This window comes from Pelobates fuscus, chromosome 8 (assembly GCF_036172605.1).
Source record: "Pelobates fuscus isolate aPelFus1 chromosome 8, aPelFus1.pri, whole genome shotgun sequence".
Taxonomy (NCBI): Eukaryota; Metazoa; Chordata; class Amphibia; order Anura; family Pelobatidae; genus Pelobates; species Pelobates fuscus.
Genome location: NC_086324.1, coordinates 97619338 through 97642952, shown reverse-complemented (window position 1 = coordinate 97642952; position 23615 = coordinate 97619338). Strand labels below are relative to the sequence as shown.

General features: G+C 47.4%; 1 protein-coding gene across 3 annotated transcripts in view; it reads left to right on the top strand.

The window, feature by feature from the left end:
- MYO1B (myosin IB) overlaps nt 1-23615 on the top strand; it is a 235345-nt gene that overhangs the window by 166027 nt on the left and 45703 nt on the right. For all 3 annotated transcript variants that reach the window (XM_063430177.1, XM_063430176.1, XM_063430175.1), the window contains exons 14-16: nt 3652-3756; nt 19537-19599; nt 20083-20283. In XM_063430177.1, the coding sequence (XP_063286247.1) occupies nt 3652-3756; nt 19537-19599; nt 20083-20283 (369 nt within the window). The remainder of the gene's footprint in view (nt 1-3651; nt 3757-19536; nt 19600-20082; nt 20284-23615) is intronic.

Below are 23615 nucleotides of genomic sequence, written 5' to 3'. Positions count from 1 at the left end.
GGAATAATGTATAATAAACACAGGTTACTGGCTGTGGGGGGATAATTTATAATAAACACAGGTTACTGGCTGGGGGGATAATGTATAATAAGCACAGGTTACTGGCTGGGGGGATAATGTATAATGAACACTGGTTACTGGCTATGGGGGGCATAATGTATAATAAACACAGGTTACTGGCTATGGGGGATAATGTATAATAAGCACAGGTTACTGGCTATGGGGGGATAATGTATAATAAACACAGGTTACTGGCTATGGGGGAGATAATGTATAATAAGCACAGGTTACTGGCTATGGGGGAATAATGTATAATAAACACAGGTTACTGGCTGTGGGGGGATAATGTATAATAAACACAGGTTACTGGCTGGGGGGATAATGTATAATAAGCACAGGTTACTGGCTATGGGGGGGAATAATGTATAATAAACACAGGTTACTGGCTGGGGGGATAATGTATAATAAGCACAGGTTACTGGCTATGGGGGGGAATAATGTATAATAAACACAGGTTACTGGCTATGGGGGAGATAATGTATAATAAGCACAGGTTACTGGCTATGGGGGAATAATGTATAATAAACACAGGTTACTGGCTGTGGGGGGATAATGTATAATAAACACAGGTTACTGGCTGGGGGGATAATGTATAATAAGCACAGGTTACTGGCTATGGGGGGGAATAATGTATAATAAACACAGGTTACTGGCTATGGGAGGATAATGTATAATAAGCACAGGTTACTGGCTATGGGGGAATAATGTATAATAAACACAGGTTACTGGCTGTGGGGGGATAATTTATAATAAACACAGGTTACTGGCTGGGGGGATAATGTATAATAAGCACAGGTTACTGGCTATGGGGGAATAATGTATATTAAACACAGGTTACTGGCTATGGGGGGGATAATGTATAATAAGCACAGGTTACTGGCTATGGGGGGGATAATGTATAATAAACACAGGTTACTGGCTATGGGGGGGATAATGTATAATAAACACAGGTTACTGGCTATGGGGGGATAATGGATAATAAACACAGGTTACTGGCTATGGGGAGGATAATGTATAATAAACACAGGTTACTGGCTATGGGGAGGATAATGTATAATAAACACAGGTTACTGGCTATGGAGGATAATGTATAATAAACACAGGTTACTGGCTATGGAGGATAATGTATAATAAACACAGGTTACTGGCTATGGAGGATAATGTATAATAAAGACAGGTTACTGGCTATGGGGAGGATAATGTATAATAAACACAGGTTACTGGCTATGGGGAGGATAATGTATTAAAAAAAAATGCAGCTTCAGAATTAATCTAAATTGTATGCTGTCTAGGAGGTGGGAGGGAGGGTCTGCTGCTGATTGGCTGGAATGTGTCTGCTGACTGTGAGGTACAGGGTCAAAGTTTACTCAATGATGACGAATAGGGGGCGAACCGAACATCGCATATGTTCGCCGTCCGTGGCAAACGCGAACACGCTATGTTCGCCGGGAACTATTCGCCAGCGAACCATTCGGGACATCACTAGTGATGGGTGTTCAAACAATGCAAAGTGTTAACGAATAATATCTGTGTGCCATTCAAACAAACGATCCATTTAGGTAATTTATGAGAACCTGTAGGCACTCTAGCTACTTTGCACTGTCTCATAACACAAATCTAATAAATCAATCACGTCCTTTCAGTTTTATTTTTCTGTGGTTGTAGGCAAGCCTATCTATCTCCCCTTTATAATCCCTATTCAATATGTACCATTTGGTCTTCTCTGAGTCCATTTGAGTTTTAAGTTTTGACTGTGTGTGTAAATAAAATAGAGCCCAAAGTATTAAGTTCTATGCTAAACTCAAGGCCTAAACGCAACTCAACACTCCCATGTTTCCTCCTGGGAATAAACCGCACAGCATCATGCACAACCTTCCCTGCCCCTAGTGACTGTCGTAGCTGTCTATTTCTGGCATGTGGGTGCTTGTAAACGTCATATTTGCAGTTTTACAGCTATGCTGATGACCGGTTGCAGAAATCAGACAATAAAATGGAAATCATTTTTAGTTATATTTTTGCAAGGTTAGCACAACGCATAGACTGTTTTAATTTGGAATTGTGTGTAGTACATAATTTAAGTTTAATCACAGTGAAGTTAAAGGACCAATTCATTATAAAGGTAAAATGAAGAGGAAAAGCAGCTGGGTATGTCCGCATAATTAATTAATTTCAAATATTAATATCAAGTAGACCTGTGTACTTCAGAAGCAAATGGAAGGTATTTGCAATAGGTCTATATGATTTATAATCGTAATCATACAGAGTAGGTTTATTCAGGATTTCAGTAATCTCTCACAAACATGTTTTATACGTCTAACCTAATGACTAGATCCTGCTTTAGTTTTATGAATGAAAGCTACCTCTTGACTGACTGACTGACTACTTTTTCCGGTTTCTTGTTTTTTGTTTTATTTTACTAAATCCAGAATTCCGTAAGTATCATGTGTGATGCAGTGAGTTCCTTTGCATGCTTGATGTAACCTAAAGCTGCTGCAGATTATTCTATGCAGAGTGAACTTTGTTGCATTGTGTGGGATGGAATCAGATGAGATGCTTGACTGTTGCTTTTTCTTTTATATAACGCTTATTTTTTTATTTATTTTTTTTTCTTTTGATTAATTGTTTGCAGCAGACATTTTCCAGACTGCTTCTCTGATGCTATACATGGGTTTGTTTTGCAGTGGCTTATAACATATAGTAATCTTCTGTTCTGTTATGGAGTTATATCGTTGTGCAATTTAAGATTAAGTACAGCTGCTTACGATACCTGCCATTGTATGAGTGTTTGCAGTCCATCGTTTCGTGGCTGTATTTATTTCCAATGATGTATTTTTAAGCCAACATCTGAACTCTAAATTATATATTTTTAATAGAACAGTTCACCTCTCAAGCAAAGCTCTAAAAAATTTGCTTTCAGTATTAAACTCATGCATCAATTTAATGAATGTATTAAACATGTTATGAATAAAGTGTCTTTAGCTTTGAGACAAAACAATAGTCACTCAGGAGCATCTTTAAGTGTGATAACTTGTTTCATTTTGTTGTTTTTCAATAGACAAACAAAAGTACTTCAATAGAAAGTATCCTTCTTTGGGATGTATACCTTTTGAATAAAACCTAGGAATCACCTATAACTTGTACTAATTATTATTTTATTTTATTTTTTGAGATACTGTTTTCTTATGAAATTCTGTTTAAGATTTAGCAAATAATGTTAAATCCAGTTTAGTTGAGGCACAGCTCGGGCACAATTTGCAAATGAAGGAGAAATAGAAACATTGTTTTATTTCTCATCTAGTCTGAATGGTTTTCTATGCTGATTGCCAGGTGCAAAGTTGAGTTTATAAGCATGATTGGCAGTGTGCCAAGATGGAGGCATTCTCTTGCAGGATAAAAAAAAAAAAATGTGGCTTACTATATATATAAAAATTAAAAACACTTATTTATTTAATATAGGGATAAGAAAACATAATACAAAAAAATACCCCTTGACTTATAAGGTGTTGGCTGTATGTGAATACTAACCAATAGAAAAAAATATACGTTTGTAATTATTATGTGTGCTGGTATTAATGTCTCTCACATTTTCAGGAAAACAGCTTTGAACAGTTCATCATCAACTACTGTAATGAGAAGCTACAACAGATTTTTATTGAATTAACTCTTAAGGAGGAACAAGAAGAATACATTCGAGAGGTAATGTTTACAATCAGCAAAAAAATAAAGTCAAACAGGTTGGAATGGACTGGACAGCATTAAAAGAGTAAAAACCAAATCAAAGCTTGTCTTAAAAAAATATAGTAAAGTTAACGCTAAACTTGGTCTCCCTCAAGTGCTTTGGGTATGAACTGGGGCAAAGGCTGTATAAAAAGTGCCAATATCAAAATGTGTTTACTTTAGTAGTCCTTATCTTCTTCGCTGTTAAATTCTGGTTATTGCAAAGAACCTCTTAAGTCAAATTTAGATGGATATGGAAGAAACAAGAATTATTGTTTGCACTATCAGACGCATGCTTAGGACCTATTCCATGTCAATATGACTATTTTATTCACATATTCTAAAACACGCACGTTCTGTGGCCCCCTAGATGTTTTTGAACTACAACCACCATGATTCTTTGAATAAAACAAATAGCCAACGCTATTTTGTTTTTGTTTTTAGGCATTAATTTATTTTAAGTGGGGATCCGTGGACTAACTTAGAAAGGGTTATCTAACTAAAACCAGTGTTTTATTAGACCTCTACAGCGCGCTGCAATGGTTATGGTGTCAGATGTTTCCTGGTGCCCCCTTTAGGAAGAAGTCAAACGATTTTAGAACAGTTTGACTTCTTACCTGGGTCCACCAGATACTGCTTCATGTCTCCTCTCAGCATGCCAAGATGGTGTTTAGTTAGTACTAGGAGTTGGATATGGCACCCTCTTGTGGAACCCCAGATATAATTTTTTCTTTCTCATAGCTCTAAGATTTTGAAAATTAGTGCTAGGAGGGCTTGGCTGAAATGCAAACAGAACGTAATTGCTTGTTTTAATAATTTGGGAATATGTTTCATGATTTGTTAAAGACGATTGGATTTCCAAAAAACATGCAGCTTTGCAAAATAAAATAATATATGCACAAATGGCACTTGTTTACTTAGTTTTGATCTTTTTCGATGAGACGAACTGATGATCAAATGATGGCCTATCACCTGATCATGTTTATTTAGAGAATGCTAAAGTAGATATGGTTATGAACAAATTATTACGTATTATTTTTTATTTTTTTTCACAAGATATGGAGGCAACCATATTTACTAATGAATGGAAGAGATAAGCTATTGTAAAGCAGGTGCTAATGTGCATGATTTAACTAAAGATTGTTATTCCAACTGCTGTCATTTAAAGACAAGATGAATAGGGAAAGGGTAGATTCATTAGAGACAGCTCTCTAGTTATTAGCTGATCCCATTGGTGTCTCTGGAGGTTTTGTATAACTAGCCAAATTGCAAAAGGGACCTTATGGTAGAAACCCCTAGAGGAAAAACGGAGGACTGTTAATTACCAAGGATTGGTTTGAATATTTTAAATTCATATAGTGCATTTGACTTGTTCTCCAAATACATGTTTTCTTCCAAAGAGTGTTCATAACTGGAATGCTGGATATTAGGATCTGCATCCAAATTCTGTTTTTTTTTTTTTACTGCATTAAGTAGCTTGATAAAATATTCACTTAGAACTACAGGATTAAATGTTAAAGTGCCTTTTAAAGCAGAGGATTGTTCAGACTATTGTGTATTAGTGGCATCATGGTTGGGATATAGTAGCATATGGTTAGTTGACTGGTTACATTGACTGTAATTCTTTTCAATAAGAAATTTAGGGGGGGGAATGTTTTTGAACCATGGCCCTAAGTGAATGTGTCTATATATGTTCCAATGCTGCTGGCTGTGACTGCAAGACAGAGCAGCCCGACATGCTAGCTCAGGGGTAGACAACCTTTTCGTATTACTGTCCCTTGGCATGCCATTCCTATTTTTTAAATTGAAGTGTGTATGTTGCTGTATTCCAGTGTTCCCAATTCCAGTCCTCATGGACCACCAACAGTCCAGGATTGATGTACTTCCCTGTTTCTTTTTTGTATTTGTGCGTATGTGGGCTGTTATGTTTGTATATGTTTGAGTTTGTGGTATTGTGCATGACACCTATAAATGTGGGCTGTTTATGGGAACCACTTGTGGAATTGTGTGTGTAAGATATGTTTGGTGGTGTGCAGGGCCGGCCTTAGGCCTTTAGACGCCCTGTGCGAAAAATCTTCACGGCGCCCCCCCCCACCCCCCCCCGTCATCCATGTATGAATGTTTGTGTTGTCTGTGTATGTGATAGTAGGTGTGATGACTGTGAGTGATATGTATGCTGTGTGTGATATTTGTAATGGGTGTATTGACAGTGTGTGATATGCGTGTATTGGTTGTGTGTGATATGCGTGTATTGGTTGTATGTGATACACATACACACACACACAGAGTCAGACGGCCATGCACACACAGGAAGACATCCACACACACAGGCAGACAGTCTCATGCACGCACACACACAAGCAGACAGTCATACACACACAGACACACAGGCAGTCATGCGCACACACACAGACACACAGGCAGTCATGCGCTCACACACAGACACACAGGCAGTCATGCGCACACACACAGACAGTCATGCGCACATACACAGGCAGTCATGCGCACATACACAGGCAGTCATGCGCACATACACAGGCAGTCATGCGCACATACACAGGCAGTCATGCGCACATACACAGGCAGTCATGCGCACATACACAGGCAGTCATGCGCACATACACAGGCAGTCATGCGCACATACACAGGCAGTCATGCGCACATACACAGGCAGTCATGCGCACATACACAGGCAGTCATGCGCACACACAGGCAGGCAGTCATGCGCACACGCAGGCAGGCAGTCATGCGCACACGCAGGCAGGCAGTCATGCGCACACGCAGGCAGGCAGTCATGCGCACACGCAGGCAGGCAGTCATGCGCACACGCAGGCAGGCAGTCATGCGCACACGCAGGCAGGCAGTCATGCGCACACGCAGGCAGGCAGTCATGCGCACACGCAGGCAGGCAGTCATGCGCACACGCAGGCAGGCAGTCATGCGCACACGCAGGCAGGCAGTCATGCGCACACGCAGGCAGGCAGTCATGCGCACACGCAGGCAGGCAGTCATGCGCACACGCAGGCAGGCAGTCATGCGCACACGCAGGCAGGCAGTCATGCGCACACGCAGGCAGGCAGTCATGCGCACACGCAGGCAGGCAGTCATGCGCACACGCAGGCAGGCAGTCATGCGCACACGCAGGCAGGCAGTCATGCGCACACGCAGGCAGGCAGTCATGCGCACACGCAGGCAGGCAGTCATGCGCACACGCAGGCAGGCAGTCATGCGCACACGCAGGCAGGCAGTCATGCGCACACGCAGGCAGGCAGTCATGCGCACACGCAGGCAGGCAGTCATGCGCACACGCAGGCAGGCAGTCATGCGCACACGCAGGCAGTCATGCGCACACGCAGGCAGTCATGCGCACACGCAGGCAGGCAGTCATGCGCACACGCAGGCAGGCAGTCATGCGCACACGCAGGCAGGCAGTCATGCGCACACGCAGGCAGGCAGTCATGCGCACACGCAGGCAGGCAGTCATGCGCACACGCAGGCAGGCAGTCATGCGCACACGCAGGCACGCAGAGGCAGACGGTCACACGCACACGCAGGCACGCAGAGGCAGACGGTCACACGCACACGCAGGCACGCAGAGGCAGACGGTCACACGCAGGCACGCAGAGGCAGACGGTCACACGCACACGCAGGCACGCAGAGGCAGACGGTCACACGCACACGCAGGCACGCAGAGGCAGACGGTCACACGCACACGCAGGCACGCAGAGGCAGACGGTCACACGCAGGCACGCAGAGGCAGACGGTCACACGCACACGCAGGCACGCAGAGGCAGACGGTCACACGCACACGCAGGCACGCAGAGGCAGACGGTCACACGCACACGCAGGCACGCAGAGGCAGACGGTCACACGCACACGCAGGCACGCAGAGGCAGACGGTCACACGCACACGCAGGCACGCAGAGGCAGACGGTCACACGCACACGCAGGCACGCAGAGGCAGACGGTCGCAGGCACGCAGAGGCAGACGGTCACACGCACACGCAGGCACGCAGAGGCAGACGGTCACACGCACACGCAGGCACGCAGAGGCAGACGGTCACACGCGGACGCAGGCACGCAGAGGCAGACGGTCACACGCGGACGCAGGCACGCAGAGGCAGACGGTCACACGCGGACGCAGGCACGCAGAGGCAGACGGTCACACGCGGACGCAGGCACGCAGAGGCAGACGGTCACACGCGGACGCAGGCACGCAGAGGCAGACGGTCACACGCGGACGCAGGCACGCAGAGGCAGACGGTCACACGCGGACGCAGGCACGCAGAGGCAGACGGTCACACGCGGACGCAGGCACGCAGAGGCAGACGGTCACACGCGGACGCAGGCACGCAGAGGCAGACGGTCACACGCGGACGCAGGCACGCAGAGGCAGACGGTCACACGCGGACGCAGGCACGCAGAGGCAGACGGTCACACGCGGACGCAGGCACGCAGAGGCAGACGGTCACACGCGGACGCAGGCACGCAGAGGCAGACGGTCACACGCGGACGCTGGCACGCAGAGGGAGACGGTCACACGCGGACGCAGGCACGCAGAGGGAGACGGTCACACGCGGACGCAGGCACGCAGAGGGAGACGGTCACACGCGGACGCAGGCACGCAGAGGCAGACGGACGCAGGCACGCAGAGGCAGACACTCATACACGCAGGCGCGCAGAGGCAGACGGACGCAGGCACGCAGAGGCAGACACTCATACACGCAGACACGCAGGCGCGCAGAGGCAGACACTCATACACGCAGGCGCGCAGAGGCAGACACTCATACACGCAGACACACAGGCGCGCAGAGGCAGACACTCATACACGCAGACACACAGGCGCGCAGAGGCAGACACTCATACACGCAGACACACAGGCGCGCAGAGGCAGACAGTCATACACGCAGACACACAGGCGCGCAGAGGCAGGCAGTCATACACGCAGACACACAGGCGCGCAGAGGCAGGCAGTCATACACGCAGACACACAGGCGCGCAGAGGCAGGCAGTCATACACGCAGACACACAGGCGCGCAGAGGCAGGCAGTCATACACGCAGACGCACACACGCAGTCATACACGCAGACGCACACACGCAGTCATACACGGAGACGCACACACGCAGTCATACACGGAGACGCACACACGCAGTCATACACGGAGACGCACACACGCAGTCATACACGGAGACGCACACACGCAGTCATACACGGAGACGCACACACGCAGTCATACACGCAGACGCACACACGCAGTCATACACGCAGACGCACACACGCAGTCATACACGCAGACGCACACACGCAGTCATACACGCAGTCATACACGAAGACGCACACACGCAGTCACACACGAAGACGCACACACGCAGTCATACACGCAGTCATACACGCAGTCATACACGCAGTCACACACGCAGTCACACACGCAGTCACACACGCAGTCACACACGCAGTCACACACGCAGTCACACACACGCAGTCACACACGCAGTCACACACGAAGACGCACACACGCAGTCACACACGAAGACGCACACACGCAGTCACACACGAAGACGCACACACGCAGTCACACACGAAGACGCACACACGAAGACGCACACACGCAGTCACACACGCAGTCACACACGAAGACGCACACACGCAGTCACACACGAAGACGCACACACGCAGTCACACACGAAGACGCACACACGCAGTCACACACGAAGACGCACACACGCAGTCACACACGAAGACGCACACACGCAGTCACACACGAAGACGCACACACGCAGTCACACACGAAGACGCACACACGCAGTCACACACGAAGACGCACACACGCAGTCACACACGAAGACGCACACACGCAGTCACACACGAAGACGCACACACGCAGTCACACACGAAGACGCACACACGCAGTCACACACGAAGACGCACACACGCAGTCATACACACAGAGGCAGACAGTCATACACGCAGACACACACACACGCAGTCATACACGCAGAGGCAGACAGTCATACACGCAGACACACACACACGCAGTCATACACGCAGACACACACACACGCAGTCATACACGCAGGCAGACAGTCATACACGCAGACACACACACACGCAGTCATACACGCAGGCAGACAGTCATACACGCAGACACACACACACGCAGTCATACACGCAGACACACACACACGCAGTCATACACACAGAGGCAGACAGTCATACACACAGAGGTAGACAGTCATACACGTAGGCACACACACACACAGTCATACACACAGAGGCAGACAGTCATACACGCAGGCACACACACACACAGTCATACACACAGAGGCAGACAGTCATACACACAGAGGCAGACACACACACACACACACCGTCATACACACAGAGGCAGACAGTCATACACACAGACACACACACACAGTCATACACACAGAGGCAGACAGTCATACACGCAGACACACACACACACACACACACACAGTCATACACACAGAGGCAGACAGTCATACATGCAGACACACACACACACAGTCATACACACAGAGGCAGACAGTCATACACGCAGACACACACACACACACAGTCATACACACAGAGGCAGACAGTCATACACGCAGACACACACACACACACAGTCATACACACAGAGGCAGACAGTCATACACGCAGACACACAGGCACGCAGACGCACACACGCAGTCATACACGCAGACGCACACACGCAGTCATACACGCAGACGCATACACGCAGACGCACACACGCAGTCATACACGCAGACGCACACACGCAGTCATACACGCAGACGCACACACGCAGTCATACACGCAGACGCACACACGCAGTCATACATGCAGACGCACACACGCAGTCATACACGCAGACGCACACACGCAGTCATACACGCAGACGCACACACGCAGTCATACACGCAGACGCACACACGCAGTCATACACGCAGACGCACACACGCAGTCATACACGCAGACGCACACACGCAGTCATACACGCAGACGCACACACGCAGTCATACACGCAGACGCACACACGCAGTCATACACGCAGACGCACACACGCAGTCATACACGCAGTCATACACGCAGTCATACACGCAGACGCACACACGCAGTCATACACGCAGTCATACACGCAGACGCACACACGCAGTCATACACGCAGACGCACACACGCAGTCATACACGCGGACGCACACACGCAGTCATACACGAGGACGCACACACGCAGTCATACACGAGGACGCACACACGCAGTCATACACGAGGACGCACACACGCAGTCATACACGAGGACGCACACACGCAGTCATACACGAGGACGCACACACGCAGTCATACACGAGGACGCACACACGCAGTCATACACGAAGACGCACACACGCAGTCATACACGAAGACGCACACACGCAGTCATACACGAAGACGCACACACGCAGTCTACACGAAGACGCACACACGCAGTCTACACGAAGACGCACACACGCAGTCTACACGAAGACGCACACACGCAGTCTACACGAAGACGCACACACGCAGTCACACACGAAGACGCACACACGAAGACGCACACACGAAGACGCACACACGAAGACGCACACACGAAGACGCACACACGAAGACGCACACACGAAGACGCACACACGAAGACGCACACACGAAGACGCACACACGAAGACGCACACACGAAGACGCACACACGAAGACGCACACACGAAGACGCACACACGAAGACGCACACACGAAGACGCACACACGAAGACGCACACACGAAGACGCACACACGAAGACGCACACACGAAGACGCACACACGAAGACGCACACACGAAGACGCACACACGCAGTCACACACGAAGACGCACACACGCTCAGTCATACACGCAGACACACACAGTCATACACACAGAGGTAGACAGTCATACACGCAGGCACACACACAGTCATACACACAGAGGCAGACAGTCATACACGCAGGCACACACACAGTCATACACACAGAGGCAGACAGTCATACACGCAGGCACACACTCACAGTCATACACGCACAGTCATACACACAGAGGCAGACAGTCATACACGCAGACACACACACACATACACAGTCATACACACAGAGGCAGACAGTCATACACGCAGACACACACACACATACACAGTCATACACACAGAGGCAGACAGTCATACACGCAGACACACACACACACAGTCATACACACAGAGGCAGACAGTCATACACACAGAGGCAGACAGTCATACACGCAGACACACAGTCATACACACAGAGGCAGACAGTCATACACGCAGACACACACACTCAGTCATACACACAGAGGCAGACAGTCATACACGCAGACACACACACACTCAGTCATACACACAGAGGCAGACAGTCATACACGCAGACACACACACACTCAGTCATACACACAGAGGCAGACAGTCATACATGCAGACACACACACAGTCATACACACAGAGACAGACAGTCATACACGCAGACACACACACACACACAGTCATACACACAGAGGCAGACAGTCATACACACAGAGGCAGACAGTCATACACGCAGACACACACACACAGTCATACACACAGAGGCAGACAGTCATACACGCAGACACACACACAGTCATACACGCAGACACACACACACACACACACACAGTCATACACACAGAGGCACAGTCATACACGCAGACACACACACACACACAGTCATACACACAGAGGCAGACAGTCATACACGAAGACACACACACACACACACAGTCATACACACAGAGGCAGACAGTCATACACGAAGACACACACACACACACACAGTCATACACACAGAGGCAGACAGTCATACACGAAGACACACACAAGCAGTCATACACGAAGACACACACAAGCAGTCATACACAAAGACACACACAAGCAGTCATACACGAAGACACACACAAGCAGTCATACACGAAGACACACACACGCAGTCATACACGAAGACACACACACGCAGTCATACACGAAGACACACACACGCAGTCATACACGAAGACACACACACGCAGTCATACACGCAGACACACACGCACACACATAGTCATACACACAGAGGCAGACAGTCATACACGCAGACACACACGCACACACAGTCATACACACAGAGGCAGACAGTCATACATGCAGACACACACGCACATACACAGTCATACACACAGAGGCAGACAGTCATACACGCAGACACACACACACACAGTCATACACACAGAGGCAGACAGTCATACACACAGAGGCAGACAGTCATACACGCAGACACACAGTCATACACACAGAGGCAGACAGTCATACACGCAGACACACACACTCAGTCATACACACAGAGGCAGACAGTCATACACGCAGACACACACACACTCAGTCATACACACAGAGGCAGACAGTCATACACGCAGACACACACACACTCAGTCATACACACAGAGGCAGACAGTCATACATGCAGACACACACACACACACAGTCATACACACAGAGACAGACAGTCATACACGCAGACACACACACACACACAGTCATACACACAGAGGCAGACAGTCATACACACAGAGGCAGACAGTCATACACGCAGACACACACACACAGTCATACACACAGAGGCAGACAGTCATACACGCAGACACACACACAGTCATACACGCAGACACACACACACACACACACACAGTCATACACACAGAGGCACAGTCATACACGCAGACACACACACACACACAGTCATACACACAGAGGCAGACAGTCATACACGAAGACACACACACACACACACAGTCATACACACAGAGGCAGACAGTCATACACGAAGACACACACACACACACACAGTCATACACACAGAGGCAGACAGTCATACACGCAGACACACACACAGTCATACACGCAGACACACACACACACACACACACAGTCATACACACAGAGGCACAGTCATACACGCAGACACACACACACACACAGTCATACACACAGAGGCAGACAGTCATACACGAAGACACACACACACACACACAGTCATACACACAGAGGCAGACAGTCATACACGAAGACACACACAAGCAGTCATACACGAAGACACACACAAGCAGTCATACACAAAGACACACACAAGCAGTCATACACGAAGACACACACAAGCAGTCATACACGAAGACACACACACGCAGTCATACACGAAGACACACACACGCAGTCATACAAGAAGACACACACGCAGTCATACACGAAGACACACACACGCAGTCATACACGAAGACACACACACGCAGTCATACACGAAGACACACACACGCAGTCATACACGCAGACACACACGCACACACATAGTCATACACACAGAGGCAGACAGTCATACACGCACACACAGTCATACACACAGAGGCAGACAGTCATACATGCAGACACACACGCACACACAGTCATACACACAGAGGCAGACAGTCATACACACAGAGGCAGACAGTCATACACACAGAGGCAGACAGTCATACACGCAGACACACACACAGTCATACACACAGAGGCAGACAGTCATACACGCAGACACACACACACAGTCATACACACAGAGGCAGACAGTCATACACGCAGACACACACACACAGTCATACACACAGAGGCAGACAGTCATACACGCAGACACACACACAGTCATACACACAGAGGCAAACAGTCATACACGCAGACACACACACACAGTCATACACACAGAGGCAGACAGTCATACACGCAGACACACACACACACAGTCATACACACAGAGGCAGACAGTCATACACGCAGACACACACACAGAGGCAGACAGTCATACACGCAGACACACACACACACAGTCATACACACAGAGGCAGACCATACACGCAGACACACACACACAGGCAGACAGTCACACTCACACTGACAATCACACAGTTACCTGTGCAGTTCATTGTGGAGGCATTGCAGCTCCTGGAGACTGTTTGGTGGGGAAGCAGGGACTCCTTCCTGCTTCCCCTGCAGCAGTTTTCTGGCGCTTTTAGCTCCGCCCCACCGCACGATAAGCTCCGCCCCTGCCGCAATTTAATTTAATTTTTTTTAATTCCAGCCGGCCATGTGTGAGTTGTCGGCCGCAGGGCGCCCCCTGCTCCATGGCGCCCTGTGCGGCTGCACAGCTCGCACACCCCTAAGGCCGGCCCTGGTGGTGTGTATATGTGTGGGGCTGCCTATGATATTGCTTGTTACAGGCTGTTTGTGGGGTGGTGTGCAGGTATGTGAATTGTCGGTGCTGGTGTTGTGATTGTGTGTGCTAGTTTATAGGCTATTTGTTTTATTTGTATGTTGGCAGGGCTTCTTCTGCAGCTGTCTAACCATGTGGGTGGATATTGGGGACTGGGCTGATCAGGTACATGTCAAGGGCAGGAGGTGTGATAACTGCTACAGATTGCTCTACTCCAGTGCGGAAGTCCGTTCACTTCCTCGATTTGCTGCAATAAGTACATTGAGGATTGTCACTACCTTTTTTTTTTTTTTTTTTTGCAATCCATGTGTGGTTTTTTTTTTTTTTTTCAATTTATATTTTATTGGAAGTTTTATGAGTGGCATCAATAACCATAGTATATAGTGTAAATAATGTGAATAATGTAAAAGCGCAAATACAATTATGATCAGCAACAGATGTTTAAGCATTATATAAAAAACATCATATAGTGTCTTGTAATACTGAAGCATAGATCAGCACTTAGTAGCACCTTGTGTGGACTCTACTCTTCGGCTTAGATCTTTGACCGTTCAGGCATGCCGTCTATGTGCCTCGCTCTATTTATGAAGTACTGCTCTTCACTTCTGGGTGCCAGGGTTAGTCTCTTAATAGTGGAGCCTGGTGTCCTTTGTAGGCTACGTTTGTTGCAGGTAGAGTTCACCTTTTCTGCACTCGTATCTGTGGGCAGTGGGGTCTCTGGTTGCTGCGGTTTCCCCCTGCCGATGAGCTGCAGGAAGCTGTCGGGATCCCCCTGCGAGGTAAGTGTGTTGCTCTCACCGTTAGTGATAGTAGTGAGGGACCCATCCATGCCCCATCTGTACTTAATGTCGGCGTCTCTCAATCTCCGGGCTATGGGTGCCAGCTTTCTTTTTTCCATTAAGGCGGAGAACGGTGTGTCCGGGAACACTGCCACTTTATGTCCTGCATGAGGCACCGCTCCCAGCTCTCTCGATCTGGTTAGTATAGCGGCTCTTGCGGAAATGTCTCGTGTGACTATGATAATGTCTCTCGGTGCATCTCTGGGTGCTGCTGCAGATTTGCGCACCCTAAATGCTGCGGTGACCAGTGTACCATTTTGTGCTGGTTTTGTGCCCATAGTCGCCGTGAGTTCTTGGGCGTACGTCAGGAGCTGTGTGTCTGTTACTGATTCAGGTACTCCTCTGAGACGCAGGTTTTTCATTCTGTGTCTTGTCTCCATAGTAGTCACAATGCGCCTCAGGTCTTGTACCTGTGTTGTAAGTGCCCCTTGGGTCTGTTCCACCGCGCTTAGCTTTTTGTCCCTGGAGGTTTCTCGGGTTTCTAGGCCCTGGACTGCACGGCGCACAACTTCCACCTCTGTTTGGACCTTTTGTAGATCCTCTCTCCATATTTGCCGCAGTTCAACCAGCAGCCTCCTGATATCCCCCTTTGTGGCTGGGGTCTCGTCATTTTCGGAGTCCAGTGTAGTGGATCGGTCTTCCGAACGGGGTGAGGTTAAGTCCTCCTCCTCAGCCGAGGATTCTAACGCGTGGCAGGCCTCAGGCGCCATCTTGGGTCTCGTGGGGGGTGCAAAGGATTGTCTAATATCGGGTTGTCGAGGCATAGCCATGCCCTGGTTCTTTTTATGTTTCTTCCCCATTGTCTCTGTTTGGGGGTGGCAGACTTTTCGGGTGGAATCTCAATTATTTTCTTCGTGTTTTGGCTAGTTTTGGCTATGTTTCCAAGCGGAGCTCTGCATGGAGACGTCCGCTCGGTTCAGTCGCTGGCCACGCCCCCATCCCCTCACTACCTTTTAATCACCACTCAAGTTGCACTAGCAGATATCCAAAGTCCTACTGGGACTCCTGATAGTCCAGTCTATTTGGCTCTGGCAGCCTGAAATGCTATACATGTCACGTGTGACATAGGTTGCTGACACCTGTGCTTAATAATTAATTGATTATTAAACTTCTGTCAAGAATGAAGATGGAATTGAGGACCCTATGTGAATATGGTGTGACTGGGGAGGGGAGGTTTGTACTGTGGTTAGGTGTAAATGGGAAGTTCCTGTTTGTTACTGGGATGGTTAACAGGTGGCAGGCCTCTTTATGACACAGGGAAAATGTGTGGCTGACTGTAGCTGTAGATACCCCTTTGTCATCCCGAGAAGGTTAATGGTTGGGTACACATTTGTGTGACACAATGATATGACATGGATCTATCGGTTTGTAAACAAGGATTTGTTTTTAGAAACCATTGTTGAACTGAATATAGTGATGAAATGGACCTGGAGTGAAATACTGATTATTTTGGAAACTCTGACTTATGCACCTAAAATATCTGGTCTGTTTCCATTTTGTTCTTGAGATGAAGGGAAACAGATTAATCTACTATTTGGAATGATCTCTGTTGAGCCCTTGTTTGAAGTTGATACTTTTTGCAGATAAGTGGAATAAGGGTTTCAAAACTTACTTAATTTAACATCCATAAAACTTGTGCTTGGTCCAGGACTCCTGCAAATTTTTAGAACATTAAGATATTATTTATGTTTCTAAAGAAAGCAGTTTCTGTACCACAGTGGCTGATTCTCCTAAATTTGGTACATTCCTAAGGCTGATAATGACATAATTCACAAACATAGAATTACAAAAGTTAGCTATGATTTACAAATGTTAAAGTACATGCTTAAAGCGACTTTTTTTTTAAGTATTAGTTTTTCAGCTACACGGCCTTTATATCTGCATAAATATACACATTTTATTGCCTATGTACTTTAATATAAGGCATGATACTTGATCTGGTTAGCAGTTGTCCCTTAACTAGTCTCTTTGGTGAGATGAATTAGTGCTCAGATTTAACTGACAGAGGTGATGCCAAGTCCTCTTTCTGTTGTAAAATTAACCTCACCCACTGACAGCTCAGGTATTGGGACCACTGTTGGTTGAATGAAGGTGCAATGACTATACATTCTGTGTATCTAGCATCTTGTTCTGAGTGGCCCATGGTTTACAACTGCATTTATATTAGAAACTGCATACCGGATTTGTATTAGAAGTTCTATAAATGTGCTGTTTTTTCTAAACTTATGAATATACGGGAAATCAAAACCCTATTAGCCACCCACAACATAGGCATGCATGGTTGAGTTTCATCCTGAAATATGTATCTTTCATATTGAGAGAGGCTCTGGTGATTCTCCTGTATAACTGTAGTGATTCAGTTGTATCTGGATCCCTAATGGTGGGGAATCTGCATTAAATCACATAAATTCTTCATTGACCTATATATAAAATTAGTTAATATAAAATGGGTAAAGTATGGGACAACCTTTCCTCCAGCTTGTCCTTGTCTCCTTTCACAAGTTTTTTTTTTTTTTTTTTTACCAGTATCCTGTTTTTAAATTGAATGGCATTTTTATGAATTATATATAATTATTGGTTAAAGCGGCACTATCATGTCAGGAACACAAACTTGAATTCCTGACACCATAGCTCTAAAACCACAATTTAGGTGGTTGGCCCCCCTTACTTTGTGTTAGAAAAGGTGAATTGTTCACCTTTTTCCAGCGTTGCATAGGGCTCCTCTCGTCTGGCCTTTTCCCGATTTCACCTCATTGACTAAGATAATCAGATTTGATGATTTCAGCCAATCCAATGCTTTCCCATAGCATTGGGATGCTATTGTGCATGCGCTGCAAATCGCTGGGCTGCGCCAATCAGCATTTCCTCCTCAAGATGCATTGAGTTAATGCATCTGAATGGCAGGGCTGCACAGCACTGACACAGACAGCACCTCCAGTGGTCATCTGACGAGTAGCCACTACAGGTGTCCCTAGGCTGTAATGTAAACACTGCCTTTTCTCTGAAAAGTCAGTGTTTAGATTAAAAAAGCCTGCAGGAACAGGCTATATTCAACAAAACAACTACAATAAGCTGCAGTTGTTCTGGTGACTATAGTGTCCCTTTAAGTCACACAGGAAGCTGTGTTCTTAACTAAATTGCTTCATATCTCTGAATACCAAGCAATAGATTTAAATATAAGTCTGGAGCAGGAAAAGTGTGTTTTTAATTTTTTTAAGACGTTGTGTAAGTATACACAAAGTATTGGTGACCTTAATGCTCTTTGCCTAAACCCCTGGCTCTGTTCCATTGAAGTGCATGGGAATTTGACACAGATCAGGGAATGGAATGGAGACAAAGTCTGGAAGTATTTCAAGGGCATCCACTTTGGTCAAACAGTTGATGAAAGGATACAGCGTTCTGGGTCCATTAGACCTTAACTGCTTCAGTGTAAAATCGGGTGCATGCGGCATTGCTTTACAGAGTGTTAATAGACCACACTAGAACTGATAGGGTGACAGAATCCATGTGCAGACATTTAGCTGGCAGTTTAATGAATGGGAATGCATCGTAAAATTGTGCCCCAAGAGATGTAATGGGATATTTGACCTCTATTTCATTTCCTGCTAGTTTTCCACAACTTAACTGATTGTTTTCACTTTTTTTTCTCAGGGCATTGAGTGGACTCATATTGAATACTTCAATAATGCTGTAATTTGTGATCTCATAGAAAATGTAAGTATGCAGTAAAAATATGTATTTGCCTTTTTTTGTCTGTGTTTCACATGTATAGATAATTCTTAGGTGTATATGCCTGAAGTCACATATTTATGCCATTCATTCATATGAATATGTATATTTGCATGTAGGCATGTATGTTCATTTGTACACATGTCATAATGAGTTGAGAAATGAAAAAAGAAAAGCAAATTCTCTTTTCTAGTGTTATCTGGTTGGCTAAATTTTCAAGTTGTGTTTTTATAATGCTGCACGCAGAAGCCTACACATCAGTGTCTATACACATTTACAATCATTGATAATATCATGTAAACACATTAAATGTATGAAATTATGACATTTGTCTCATCTCTTGTTGAGTGCAGGCATTCAAGTCATTCCAGCAGCAGTGCAAGGGTTAGACTTGGACATGCTTTTCATGCACTTTCATGCGGTTGTAAATTATGCTATGAGAACATGTTTATTTTATTTAATCTGTAGAATCAGAATGGAATTCTAGCCATGCTAGATGAAGAATGCCTCCGTCCTGGAACTGTTACTGATGATACTTTCTTGGAGAAGCTAAATCAAATCTGTGCCACTCATCAGCACTTTGAGAGCAGGATGAGCAAATCGTCACGTTTCCTAAATGACACGTCACTGCCACACAGCTGCTTCCGAATTCAACATTATGCTGGCAAGGTACCTCCTCTGAGAACAAGCCTTGGGGCAACAAAACTCTTCCAATATGCAATTACTTACACATCTGGGAATTTTCAGTTTACATTTCCAACCTTCAGTCTTCCTCTATGAAAAACATGTTCTTCTTTCCGTGGTTTTCAGATAACCGTGCTTCACCTTCATCCTAATTGTTATTTACTGGACTATATGTAGAATTATTTTGGAGGAATATGGATTGATTTATGTAATGTAATTAAAGCCATGTTAAAAGATTACTTACAAGCTGAGACTTAAATAACCAAAGCAAATGCGAATGTTGAATTTACGTGTTTGAATGGCACCCAATTTTTCTTTTTTTCTTTTCCCTTCTTCCATTGGATTGTTAGTGTACTTGTTATCTCACAGAGTTGTATCCTGTAAACATTTGTTTAAAATGCTGCTGATTGATCAGAGATTTTCATGGGAAGGCTAGTTTATTTTCACTGCATGCATTGCTTGTTTAGACAGATGGCTGATAATATTGAGCCATTCAGAATGTTTAGATACAGTTGTTACTTAATACTAAAAGGAAATCATTACAAAGAGAATCAAATTTATAGCCCAAGCCTAGCCTAATAAAACATTGTTTAATCATTTTTAATGAGTTTTAAGAATTTCCTTATAGTACTGTAAACATATTACACATGTAAGACCTTGAATAAATAAACCTATACATTAGGGAACTGTAAGCAACTTTCTGTGGGACCATGTAGTGTGAAATAAGCTAGGGGAAAAAATACTTAATGGGTACAGATATTCAGGGCCGGTGCAAGGATTTTTGCCGCCCTAGGCAAAAAAAAATTGCCGTCCTGCCCACCATGTGACATCACAATGCCCCACTCATATGCTCTGCCATATGGGCCAACGTCAGTCTGCACAAAGTGTCTTTTATCTGAAAAGACAGTGTGTTTACATTAAAAAGTCTACAGGCACAGGCTATAGACACCAGAACCACTACATTAAGCTGTGGTGCTTCTGGTAACTATAGTATCCATTTAATGTGAGGTAAATTAGAGATTAGTGCCATTAATAATATTTTGGATTGCCTACTTGCCACCAGATGAGGACAATAGGCTGATGATGGGCTCAGTCTGGCTCCACAGGTCTGGTGTAGAACAGGAAGCAGCGCCATTTGGGGCCCCTTACACAGCTCAAGGTCTGGGCCCCCAGGGCTTTACCGTGAGTATGCCTACAATGCCCACAGATAAATCCACCTACATGGCCCACCCATGAGTTCTCTCACAGGTAGTGGAGTGTATGTGTGTAGGGGATTTTTTTATGTGTTATTGTAGAGGATGTAATGTGTGTGTTCTTACAGAATGTAGTGTATAGGGATACCAATTTGTGTAAGGGATGTAGTGTGTGTTTGCGTGTAAGGAATGCATTGTAGGTTTCTGGGTGTGTGTGTGTGTGTGTGTGTAAGGGATGCAAGGTGTGTTTCTGTGTATGTAATTGAATGCAGTGTGTGTCTGTAAGGGGTGCATTGAGTGTGTAAGATGCATTTTGTTTCTGTGTGTAAGAGAATGAGTGTTTGTGTGAGCGTAAGGGATGCATTGTGTGTTTCGGGTGTGTCTGTGTGGGGGGGGGCGGGATGAATTGTGTATGTGTGTAGTGTAAAAGAGAGGGTTTGTGGGGTAGAATAGGGACTGAGAGGGAAGCAGCTCTTTATTTTATTTTTTAAATTCATAGTGCTCTCCCCTCCTGTCAATTAGTGATTTCCCCTTCCCTCCTGTCCCTCAGTGTTTTCCCTTGGCCCCCTGTCCCTTTGCAGTCCCCCCTTGGTGGTCTTCTCACTTCCCCCTCCCCCTCTTAGTGGTCCTCCCTCCCTCCCTCAGTGGTCCTCCCCCCCCCTTTGGTGGTCCTTCCCTTCTTCCCCCCTTAGTGGTCCTCCCTCTGGCAAACCCCTAGTGGACCTTCCCCCCTCCTCCCTCAGTGGTCCTTACTCCCCCCTCCTCCCCCAGTGATCCTTAGTGTCCCCTCCCCCTCCTCCCCCAGTGGTCCTTAGTCCCCCCCTCCTTCTCACCCAGTGGTCCTTAGTCCCCCCTCCTCTCCCAGTGATCCTTAGTGTCCCCTACCCCTCCTCCCCCAGTGGTCGTTAGTCCCCCCCTCTTCCCCCGGTGGTCCTTAGTCCCCCCCTCCTTCTCACCCAGTGGTCCTTAGTCCCCTCCCTCCTCCCCCAGTTGTCCTTAGTCCCCCCTTTTCCCCCAGTGGTCCTTAGTCCCCCCTTTTCCCCCAGTGGTCCTTAGTCCCCCCCCCTCCTCCCCCAGTGGTCCTTGGTCCCCCCCCCTCCTCCCCCAGTGGTCCTTAGTTCCCCCCCTCTTCCTCCAGTGGTCGTTAGTCCCCCCCCTCTTCCCCCGGTGGTCCTTAGTCCCCCCCCTCCTTCTCACCCAGTGGTCCTTAGTCCCCTCCCTCCTCCCCCAGTTGTCCTTAGTCCCCCCCCTTTTCCCCCCGTTGTCCTTAGTCCCCCCCCCTTTTCCCCCAGTGGTCCTTGTCCCCCCCCCTCCTCCCCCAGTGGTCCTTGGTCCCCCCCCCTCCTCCCCCAGTGGTCCTTGGTCCCCCCCTCCTCCCCCAGTGGTCCTTGGTCCCCCCCCTCCTCCCCCAGTGGTCCTTAGTTCCCCCCCTCCTCCCCCAGTGGTCCTTAGTTCCTCCCCAAGTGGTCCTTTGTCCCCCCCTCCTCCTCCCCCAGTGGTCCTTAGTGTCCCCCTCCCACCTCCCCCAGTGGTCCTTAGTGTCCCCCTCCCTCCTCCCCCAGTTGTCCTTACCCTCCTCCCCCAGTTGTCCTTACCCTCCTCTTCCTCTTCCCTCCTGCCAATGTAGCGTGGCCGGGCGGTGCGGAATGTGGGACAGGAACCTCTGTTTCCTGTACCCAGCCACCGGCGGACTGAAAGGAAGTGAACACTTCCTGTCAGTCCACCGGCGGCCGGGTACAGGAAACAGAGGTACCTGTTCCACGACGCCCGGCCACGATACATTGAGAGTCCGGCAGGAGGGAGCGCTCTGCGCTTCCCTCCTGCCGGTCACTCAAATCCGGCTGCCCCCACACAGCAGTGCTGCGCCACCTGGGGCTTGCTAAAGCGCTCAGGTGGCACAGCATGAGGAGACGCACCGGTGATTCTGGGTGCAGGGATCCGGCGCCCCCTGCTAAGTTGCGCCCTAGGCGGCTGCCTAGGTCGCCTTACAGGTGGCGCCGGCCCTGCAGGTATTTGTGGAAAAGAATACAGGATCAAATCAGATGCCTGTTCAAGTTGCAGAAGGAAATGAAGTCTGTAGTCTGTTTGCCAGACAGATTGATACTAATAGATGGAATGCTGTAC